The following is an 11,936-nucleotide window of genomic DNA, read 5'->3' on the forward strand; positions in this document are numbered from 1 at the left end:
CTTATCAATAGGAATCGAATGTATTTTGAACCATTCAAATCGGTTGATCCGTACGCCCGAAAACGTGGGCGAAAAATTGTATCCATACATACATACACACACACACACAGACACACATCCATTTTTTCTGAAGTATGCCAAAATGTTCAGAAACCTTCAAAACGTCGAGAAATGTAAAAATTTTCAATTCCGATTTTCGGCCCATTACAATAAAAGTAATTATTACCTTAAGTAATCCTACGGGAAGTTAAAAAAACGTGCTTATTTTTAAAATACTATAATTATAGTATTGATAGAACAGATATGAGGGACGATATACCTGCGGGTAGAAATCCAAACAAAATTGGAAGTGTTACGTACACATTCATAATTATTCAAATGTATGTATATACATTTCTTAGTACCAATTTTATATATTGAAATGTTCAATTAAAAAATGTTTAATTTTTTCTCATTATATGTTTTTCACAACATTTTTGTAATTTTGTTAGAAATATATTTTTTGCGCGTATAATTTGTTCTCATTTCATTTAGTCAAATTAATCAGATTTATTTCTTCTGTATCAGATATCTTATCTAAAATTAAACATAAGGGTAAATTTACGTGCTACGGTTAGCGGCGACATCTATGATATGCTGAAAGATTTAAAATCGATGTAATTTCAAAGCGGCCGTGTTTGCCATCTATTTATACTTGTTTATCTATGGGAATAATCATCACCACTTGAAGAATTTCTAAACCTCAATTCTCATTGTCTAGGTCGTTTATTTGAAACTTGGGAAGTTTTTGCATCTTGCCGTAAGGCAAAAGCAATTTGCAACTAGTTAAACCGTATTTATTGTAAGTCGATAATATTTTAGAATGTTTGTTCAGATCAAAAGCTCCTCCAGAGCAGAGATTCATTAAAACAAATAATTATGAAAAAACGGTTTGACCGATCTTTACAAAAAACTAATCAGATAGACTCCAAACTGATATGTTTCGAACAGTTTTTAACTTCCGTTGGGCAAGTTATAGTAATCTCAAAAACATCGAAAATGAAAATTTTTATATATCTTTACGTTTCAAAACCTTCTGAACATTTTGGCATATCTTAGAAAAAAATGGATGTATGTGTGTGTGTGTATGTGTGTGTGCGTGTATGTTCGGATACAAATTTTCGTCGACGATTTCGGGAATACGGATGAAGCGATTTGAATAATTCAAAAAACATTCGATTCGTATTGACAAGGAGACGTGCTGATTAGTTTTTGGCAAGGTAGGTCTAGCCGTTCCGAAGATATGGGGCAAAAAGTGTCAAAAACGGTAACTCGGTTTTTAAGAGAACGGAGCGTCCGATTTGAATAATTCATAAAACATTTTTCTTGTATTAATAAGATGAAGATCTGATCAAATTTTCATGAAGGTAGGTCTAGCGATTTCGGAGATCTAGTAAAAAAATGTAAAAAAAATGCCATTTGGCGGTCAAAAATGATCATCAGACATAAGCACATCAAATTATCAGATATTTTATAGAGATTTTGACAATAAGTATAAATTTTGTTTACATTCCTATGGGTTCCGTACCAGTGTTTATCCGTTAGATGGCGACGAGGCGCTTACGCGCTTTGATATTTTGTCTCTATACAGTTAAGCAGTACGATTTCTTTGAAAAAAAGTTCAGAATATCCAAAATATTTCAAAATAAATTTTTCTTCAAAAAGTCTTTATTTTTCAAAAAAAATAAGTTTTTGTCAAAAGTTTATAGTTTCTCAAAAATTATTTTTTTCAGAGCAATTTTTTTTCAAAAATGTTAATCTTTTTAAAAAAAATAATTTTTGGTACGGGAAGTTCCAGCAATTTGCCTTAAGGCACGATGCCATGCGCCCCACTAGTTGAATTAGGTATACCTAAATCGGTCCAGATTTTTTTTGACGAAAACGTGAATAAAAAAAATTGCACTTATCTCATAATTATAGAGAAGTGGCTGGGATGATCGGCGCGCAAAACTACTAAACGTCAATTGAATCGAATAGCTTTTAAATTTTATAAATTGCTGCAGCCGTTCTTGGAAACAGCGACAAAAGATCAAATTATTGCTCAAATATTTTTTTTAAATCTTGATGTCCAAAGATTCATATTGACTTGAAGCATCGATAAAATATAAAATTAGCAAATGGAATTATCTGATTCTATTTCTATAATTTTGACTTACCTCCGCTTTCATTTCCAACAAATGAACCTTGTTCTGAATTTTGTGGTTTTGCAGAACGTCTGTCCATGAGAGAATCATCATCGATTTCTGATTCTTGAGATGAATTGTGATCTTTTCTAAAATAATTAATTATATATATATAAATATAAATGTTTGTTTAGAATTTTTAATTTTAAAATTGATTTGAATTAAAAAAAATATATTTTTTGCATGTTCAAAAAAATAAAACATTTTTTAAATTTTGAAATAAAAATATTTTTTGTTGCTTTTCCCAAACACTAATCATTTGTTCACAAGTAAGATGTTTTTTGAATCATTCGAATCGGATGCTTTGTTGTCCTAAAAACTGTCAATTTTACTTTTATCTCTCATTATCTTTGAAACGGCTGGGCCTGTCTTTGCTAAAAATTAATCACTTCTTCTTCTCATCAATACGAATTGAATGTTTTAAGAATCATTCAAATCGGATGCCATGTTCTCTCAAATAATTAATTTCCATTTTCTGCAATCTTTACTTTGTATCTCGTAAACGGCTGGACCGACTTTTCCCAACCAAAAACTAATCAGCACATCTCCCTATCAATAGGAATCGATTGCTATTTGAATTATTAAAAATCAGTTGAGCGGTACCTACTCCCGAAAACGTCGACAAAATATTGTATCCAAACATACATATACACACGCACGCACACACACGCACATATATCCATTTTTTTTGAGGTATGCAAAAATGTTCAGAAACCCTGAAACAGAAAGATATGCAAAAACTCTCAATTTTGAATTATTTTTTGGATTTCAACATTATTTTTGGACGGTTACAATAACTTACCCTGCGGGAAGTTAATAATTCTTTCTAAAAAATAACTTTTATAAAAATAAATAAAAACTACAAAAAGTTTAAGAATGAGTCGAAGATGAATGCGCGCGATTTTTGACTTGTATGTAAGACTTTCTATTATTATATTGTCTAGGTTCTATAACCATTTTGCAATGTACGAGAAGTAATTATTTTTAAACCTGCGCAATATATTGTTGTTCTGCATCATCATCAGCAATAATTCATCATCTTGATAAGAATCATCAGTGGATTGTACTGAACTGACGGTCGATTCAGAATTTTGCATCAGACGAGACTGTCCGATCGACAAATCTTCTCCACTTTTATCAGAATTGCTGTCAGATCTAAAAGTATAATAAAAAAATTAAATTTATTGAAGCTACAATTAATTTTTATTAGAAAACTAGTGGGGCGCATGGCGCATGGCATCGTGCCTTAAGGCAAATTGCTGGAACTTCTCGTACCGTAATTAAACATAAAAGGAATGAAAATAATCAACAATTGTTTTGAAGAATTTCAAATAGATTATTCATTATAAATACAAACTGTAAATTTATAAGTGCTTCTTAAAATGGGCCATGAGCGTATTTTATGAACAACTTATGTGTACGTTTAGAAGAGTCAATTTTTTTAAATCAGATTTTTTTGATAATTTAGAAATTTTCTGATAATTTAGAAATTTTTTCAAAATCTTTTTAGACTGTTTAAAATTTTATGGAATTAAAAAAAAACGTTTTTCAACTATTTTGAGAATTTGAAAATTTTTGGAAATATTCGATTTTTTTTAATTTTCAAAATATTCTTAAATTTTTCAATCAATCAATTGGATGAAATCAATTTTTTTTTAATTTTCAAAATTTAGCTTTTTGTTTGAAAATGATAAAAAAATTCGAAAATTAGAATTTTTGAAACTTTGTTTTTCTTTTGAAAATTGATTTTTTTTAATTTTCAAAATTACTAAATTCTCTGTAAATGCATTTTTTGCAAGCAAAATGATTTTGAATTAATCTAATCGGATAATCCGTTCTCTCAAATACTGCATAACCGTTTTTACACCCTTTACGCTCAATACCTCCGAAACGGCAAAATTGCCTTTTGCAAAAACGCCTCGCGATCGAGTACGAACCGAATGATCTCTATTCTTTCTTCTTTTCTATACTCTTCTTTTATCTATGATTTCTATATATGTGTAAGTAAGCAATTATTTCATCCTTAACTGTGCTAGTGCCTATGCTTTGTGTATTAACCAATTTGGAACATACTTTGGTGCTTTCAAAATTTCTTTTAATAACTTGTTTTGGAATCTTTGAATTATTAAAGCATTTGAGTTGGAAGTTGATCCCCATGGCTGTATCCCGTACGTCCAAATTAACAAAGAGGTAAATTTTATTATGCGTGTCAAGTTTTGATTTTCGTCCGAGGAGCCAATAATATTTTCTTCTGGCTTCTTCAAGCTGCTTTCTCTTTTTCTTAATGTGTTCTTTCCAGGTTAGTCTTTTATCCAGATGTAAACCTAGATATTTGACTGTATCTGTTTGATCTATAATTTCGTTATGCTTCACACATGGTGAATTGCTTTTCATTTGCAACGTTCGATAACGAATGAATAATATGCATTTCGTTGAGAAGTAACTGGTTGCCTGATTGCCATGCTTTCAACCATATACTCTTCTTTTATCTATGCTTTCAACCATCTTTCAACCCATTGTAAAACCAGTTGATTTTCAACTAGTTATTTCGTTGCGATAAAACGGTTGATTCGTTAACGGTTGCAAATAACGAAGAAACGGTTGAAATTAACGGTTTGTTATTTTAACGCCGCTGACGTGAAAAATTAAAGAGAAATGTCAAAGTGTGTAAGCAATTATATTATATTTAAGGAAAGCTATTGTTAACATAAATTAATACATATATTAAAAGCATATAACTTTGAAGAAGTCATTGTTAGTTTATTTATAGGAACCAACAAACGCCGAAAATGTCTGAAGAAACAAATTCAAACATAACAATGAAAATTGAACCAATTGAATCTTTTCAAATGGAACAAGAATTTGATGATTATCCTCAAGTGAAACAAGAATTTGATGATTATGAGAATATGCTAGAAAATGATGAAGTTTGTCTACAGCGATTTTTAAAATCTGAAGTTACAATAGACGATGAAATAAAACAAGAAACTATTGATGACCTTGATGCAACTACTAGCACAAACGAAGCAAGTTTAGATCAGGAAACATACAACTCAGAACAACTCCTTAAAAGAAAACAAAACTTGGAGAAACATAAAATTGTTCATAATAAAAAACGCTTACATAAATGTGAGGTATGCAATAAAACGTTCAAAGAAAAAAAAGCATTAGTAGTACATGAAAGGATCCATACTGGAGAACGCCCTTTTCAGTGTGATATATGTAATAAAACCTTCAGAGAAAAAAAAGCACTAAGGTTTCACAAAATGACTCACACAGATCTACACTTAAAATGTAAAATATGCCTGAAAAATTTCAAAACCCAAAAGGCATTAAATATACATGTAAATCATCATACCCAAGAAAATCCTACATGCGAATATTGCAATAAAGCATTTTCAAACAAGGGGAGATTGAAACAACACATAAGGTTACATACCGGGGAAAGGCTCTATAAATGTGAAATATGTGGTAAAGGATTCATTAGGCCGGAGTCGCTGAAAACTCACAAACTAATCCATACTGGAGAGCTCCACCATGAGTGTGATATTTGCCATAAAAAGTTTGCACTATTACATGTCTTGACAAGACATTTGTTAGTGCACAAGGAAGATCGCCCTCACAAATGTGGAATATGCAAAATAACATTTAAACTATCGCATCATTTAACGAGACATTTATTAACACACACAGGAGAACGACCATATAAGTATGAGGTATGCAATATGGGATTTAAACAATCGGCACATTTAAAAAAACATTCATTTGTGCATACTGAAGAACGCCTTTTTAAATGTGAGACATGTAATAAAGCATTCAAAGCACAATTTGCATTAAAAAGACATGAATTGACGCATGATTGATACTTAGTAAAGAGTTCTTTAAAAAGAATCCTTGAATTCGCTTTTATTTACTTAATATATTAATAACAATATATGATCAACGCTACTGACATAGATGAACAAGCATAAGTAGATTGCAAACAAGGCCGTTTTGACGTTGCATCAATTTTATTTCTTTCAGCATATCAAAGAGGTCACCACCAACTGTAGCATGTAAATTTACTCTTAGGTTCAATTCTAGATAAGATTTATATAAATATATAATAATAGATAAACAAGTATAAATAGATGGCAAACATGACCGCTTTGATCTTATATCAACTGTAATTCTTTCAGTATTTAATAGAAGTCACCACCAACCGAAGCATGTAAATTTACCTTTAGGTTCAATTCTAGATAAGATTTATATATCATAGAGTTCGCCACCAACCGTAGCTCTCATACCATAGACCTGCCTCCAGGCAGACTTCCATTTATTATTATTATTATTATATGATCAATTGTGACAAATCGGTTTGTTCCTCTGCATGTCGTATGTAATTGTATAATCATGTAGAACTAAATGTTTAATTGTTTTATATATCTTTCAGATTTTTGAAGACTAGTATAAATTGTCTTAAAATGCCTGCAAATGTTGCAGATTGTATGATTTTCCATCAAATTGTCTGAAAATTTTATGAATTGTCTGAATTTGTTAAAAAGTGCCTTAAGATATAATAAACTAACTGTGATCACGTGTTGCTGTGTTATACATAAGTAAAAATCTTGAAAAAATGTCGTTTTTTTATATGTAGTTATTATGATGTAAAATAGCAAATGCTGGTTTTTGAGAATTTTTTTATTTATGTGTTCTATGTAAAATTAGTTGGCAAAAAGAGAGGTGCATGGCTTTGCTGCAACACCATGTACTTTAAAAAATTAATTTTTTTGAAAAAGCTTTGAAATGTTTGAGGTTTTTGAGAATTTTTGAAAAAAACTGACTCTCTTGAATTTTTTTTATTGGCTTCGCTTACTTAGATCAATTAGCCACCTACAACAGTTTTTTGTGTTCTATACTATTTCAATATATAATATAATCTTCCTACAATCTACATTATTTTGCATATTTTATACTATCTGTTATGGCATTAAAATTATGTACCGAAAGTAACGATACAAGCGATTTGCCTTAAGGCATGATGCCATACACCACTAGTTAACTTTCCGTAGAGTAATATAAGTTATTGCAATTATCCAAAAATCGAAATTGAAAATTTTTGCAAATCTTTACGTTTCGAAGGTTTCTGAGCATTTTGGCATACCTTATCGTTAGAAAAAGAAGATGTGTATGCGTGTATGTGTGGATACAATTTTTTATTGACGATTTCGGACGTACAAAACAACCAACTTGAATGATTCAATCGATTCCTATTAATAAAGAGACGTTCTGATCAGTTTTTGGCAAAAGTCGGTCCAGCCGTTACGGAGATACGGAGCAAAGAGTGCGGAAAATAGAAATCGAGTTTTTCATAGAACAAAGCATCCGATTTGAATGATTCAAAAAACATTCAATTTACAATAATGGGGAGAAGTGATGATTAGTTTTTGGCAAAAACGGGTTCAACCGTTTCGGAGATAGGAAGATAAATGTGCAAAAATTTGCAGTTTTTGAGAGAACTAAGCATCCGATTTGAATGATCCAAAAAACATTGAAATCATAATGGCAGGGAAAAGTGGTAATTAGTTTTTGGCACAGGCAGGTCCAGTCGTTTCGGAGATACGGGGCAAAAAGTGTCAAAAAAGGTAACTCAGTTTTTAAGAGAATGGAGCGTTCGATTTTAATAATTCAAAAACCATTTTATTTGTATTGACAAGGTGAAGAACTGATTGAATTTTTGGGAAGGCAGGTCTAGCGGTTTCGGAGATCTCGTAGAAAAAAGTAAAAAATAACGCTATTTGGCGGTCAAAAATGATCATTAGACATATGCACATCAAACTATCAGATATTATATGGTGATTTTAATAATGTGTATCAATTTTGTTTACATTTCTATGGGTTCCGTTACATTGTTTGTCCGTTAGACGGCGACGCGTCGCTTACGCGCTTCGATCGTACGTCCCTATGCAGCTAAAGCAGTGCGATTGCTTTGAAAAAAAGTTCAAAATTTTCAAAATATTTTCAAATAAAAAAAAAATCAAGTTTTTTTTCCAAAAAACTCGCTTTTTAAAAAAATTTAAATTCCCCGAAACGTTCGAGGAATTTTAAAAGTTTTCAAATAGATAATAATAGTTAATATTGTAACATTGTCTAATATTTATAAGAATTATATAAACTGAATTGCAAAGTTGAAATTATTTGTTGAAGGTTAGAGCTATAGTCAAAATTAAAAATGAAATCTGAAATATTTTCGATAAACAAAAAAAATTTTTTTGAAAAAAAAAAGTTGAAACAACATTTTTTTCCAACATCAATTATTTTTTTAAGACAAGCAGAAAGTTCTTTGAATCATTTAAATCGGAAGCTTAGTTCTCTCCAAAACTGCCATTTTTCACACATTTAGCTTCGTATCTTCGAAATGGCTGGGCCTGCCTTTGCCAAAAACTAATAGACACTTCTCCCAATCATTACTAATTGAATGCTTTTTAAATCATTCAAATCGGATGCTCCGTTCTCTCAAAAACTCGATTTCTATTTTCTGCACTTTTTGCTCTTTATCTCCGTAACTGCTGGATCTGCCTTTGCCAAAAACTAATCAGCTCATCTCCCTATTAATAGAAATCGAATATTTTTTTAACCATTCAAATCGGTTGATCCGTGCGCCCGAAAACGTGACTGGAAATTTGTATCCATACACACACATACACAAACACATCCATTTTTCCTGGGGTATGCCAAAATGTTCAGAAACCTTCAAAACGTTGAGAAATGTAAAAATTTTCAATTTCAATTTTCGGCCCATTACAATAACTTACCCTACGGGAAGTTAATAATCTTTTGTAAAAAATTTAATTTTTGGTACGGAAATTTCCAGCAATTTGCTTTAAGGCACGATACCATACACTACTAGTTTTTATTAGAGCAAGGGGGCACGGTGCAAAAAAGGTTGTAAGCCGCTGGGTGACAGGCTGCTGTACATATGGTTGTCAGGTTGTCACACCTGAGTTTACATATTTATTTATCTATGTGTGTGTCAACTTGTGTCAATAAAACAAATGTCAAACTCTTTACAAAACAATTATAAATATTTATATTATATTTATTGAAAATTTTAAAAAATATATAGATATTAAATTACTTCAAAAATTTTAAGCCATTGTTATTGTGCTTACGCCGAAATGTCTGACGAAACAAATTCAAACTCAGCAATTGAAATTGAACCATCTGAATATAATCAAGTGAAACAAGAAATAGATGGTTTTGAAATAACAGAAACATGTCTAGAAAATGAAGAAATATCTCTATTGCAACCTGAGGTAATAGTTGAGGAAGGAATAAACCAAAAATCGATTGATAAGCAAGATGTAGAATCTCCCATATCTAATGAAGAAATCAGTAAGCCAAGTAATTCAGTCCATAAACCGAGCAAATTATTTGGATTAGGTAAATGTAAAACAATCCATAACGTGGAAATTTACATATGTGAAATATGCAGCAAAACTTTTTCAATATTCGCTAATTTAAAAAAACATTTAATAGTACACAGCGAAGAACGTCCACATAAATGTGTGACATGCAATAAAACATTCAAAAGAAAAGACACATTAAAACTGCACGAAAGATTCCACAGTAACAAACATTTTCATCTATGTACCATCTGCAATAGAACATTCTCAACAAAACAAAATTTAAATCAACATTTAATAAATCATACTGTAGAACGTCCACATAAATGCAACATCTGCAATAAAGCATTCATAACAGAAACAAAATTAAAACAACATGAAAATGTCCATACTAGAAACGATCGTGTATGTACGGTATGCAATAAAACATTCACAACAAAACAAGATTTAAATCGACATGAAATGATTCACACTGGAGAACGCCCTTTTAAATGCGGAATGTGTGATAAAGCATTCAGAACAAAACAGAAATTAAAAGTGCATGAAATGATTCATACCGGAGCAAGTTCCCTCAAATGTGGAGTATGTGATAAAATGTTCACAGCAATACAATCATTAGTAAGACATAAAAGGAATATTCATGGGGAAGAACGACCTGCTAAATGTGAAATATAAAATTATTCATACAGAACTAGGGAATGCAATACCGATAGAAAATTTCAATACCGGTATTTCGGTAATTTTTCATTCTAAAACCGGAATACTGGTAAATTACCGGTATTTTTATTATCTTAAACAAACATAAACAATATTGAAAGTTACTAGTACAAATATAAAAAAATGTATATACAACTACAACTATATTCAACTAAACAATAAAAACAATAAAATAAACTAAGATTATTTTTTTAAATAATAATTTAACAAAAGTATATCCAATTTAATTAATTCATTATCACTATCGAGTATATTGAGTACTTTTCACCAAAAACAAACTTATGAGTAAGAAAGACCAAAAACTCATAAAAGATCATATTAAATTATTATAATAACCTGTATTGTCTGTATCCGATGTGTTAAATTAGCATAATCTCCAATATTTAAAAAAAATAATTTTCTACACTAATTTAAGATCAGATACTTTCGTCGAGATAAATAATAAGTTACTATAATTGTTGAGTATTGTTATTTAAAACAATGTGATGCTTTTTTAGTATTTTGAAACTTTGAAACGTTTTCGAAAAATAATATTTTATAATTGTAATTAGAAGCAAAAATATTTAGTAATTATCATAATTATTATGTATGAAGTTAGAAAAATAAAGATTACGCAGGGGTAATCTGTATGATATAAAATATTTTGGTACAAATATCACTTAAAAAACCGTTACATTTTTATATAAGATAAAAGAACATCATTATATATCAGTCCAATTCTATTTATTGTAACACGATATGAAGCCCTTAGTAAAGCAATAAATATTCAGTTTAATGACTAGCTGAGATAATATTTGACATTTGTTTATCTTATAGAATCACTTCAAGATATAGCTGTATATACGATTGTGAAATTTAAAGATAAATTTGTTCCGAGAAATTTAAACTTTAGTGTATTATGTATCAAATAGCGCTTATGTAAAAATACCGAAAATACCGGTATTTTTGGGGTAAATACCGGTAAAAATACCGTCGAAAAATTGGGCGGTTTACCGGTAATTCGGTATACCGGTATTGCATTCCCTATACAGAACTATATAATCATTAGCCCTTTTTGATTGAAATAAATTTGGTGTTGATAGATAGGTGTCATACTACTCATAATTAATTCAGAATGCTGAATGAATGGTGGTAGAGACCGGAACGATAATAAGGCTTTGGTGGCTGAGAGCAGACAAATGACTAATAAGGGTTAAAGTATATAAAATATCTAAATAATTCAAGCAGATACAGAGTTAAAAAAATAATGAATATTTGGATATTTGCATTTGAGGAATGAAGTTTTCAGAAACTGATGAAACTTAATTATACAGATGATTTTATAACAAAGTATAAAATGTTCATAATTTTAAGCATAGTAAGATAAGTGCAATTACCCATTAGTTATTACCTTTATAAAAATAGAACAATTTACTCATATGAATTTTACTAAGATCTTATAAAATATCATTGAAATTGTTTGTGATGACTCACAAAATTAAATAATTAAGTCAATACTCACAAAATATTGTTATCAGAAAAATATACAATGTCATGATTGGAAAGAATTGTATATGGTAACTCCATTATTTTTGTTCACACTAGTCAACACTGCTGCTGCAGTATTATTTTC

At 30.1% G+C, this 11,936-nt stretch overlaps 2 protein-coding genes across 2 annotated transcripts in view; both read left to right on the top strand.

The window, feature by feature from the left end:
* The first annotated feature begins 4,850 nt into the window (after positions 1-4,850).
* On the top strand, positions 4,851-6,566 carry LOC113363277 (zinc finger protein 708-like). Its single transcript, XM_026605766.1, has 2 exons — positions 4,851-4,889; positions 4,993-6,566. The coding sequence occupies exon 2, from the start codon at positions 5,012-5,014 to the stop codon at positions 6,083-6,085; it is 1,074 nt and encodes a 357-aa protein (XP_026461551.1). The 5' UTR covers positions 4,851-4,889; positions 4,993-5,011; the 3' UTR covers positions 6,086-6,566.
* A 2,813-nt stretch (positions 6,567-9,379) lies between these two features.
* The window catches only part of LOC113391177 (zinc finger protein 708-like), a 7,416-nt gene continuing 4,859 nt past the window's right edge, over positions 9,380-11,936 (top strand). Inside the window, exon 1 of the mRNA XM_026627133.1 lies at positions 9,380-10,264. Within this exon, the coding sequence (XP_026482918.1) occupies positions 9,380-10,264 (885 nt within the window). The remainder of the gene's footprint in view (positions 10,265-11,936) is intronic.

The sequence above is a fragment of the Ctenocephalides felis genome, unplaced genomic scaffold (genome assembly GCF_003426905.1).
Source record: "Ctenocephalides felis isolate EL2017-DRISC unplaced genomic scaffold, ASM342690v1 CF-g0.4_SCAFFOLD_00845, whole genome shotgun sequence".
Taxonomy (NCBI): domain Eukaryota; kingdom Metazoa; phylum Arthropoda; class Insecta; order Siphonaptera; family Pulicidae; genus Ctenocephalides; species Ctenocephalides felis.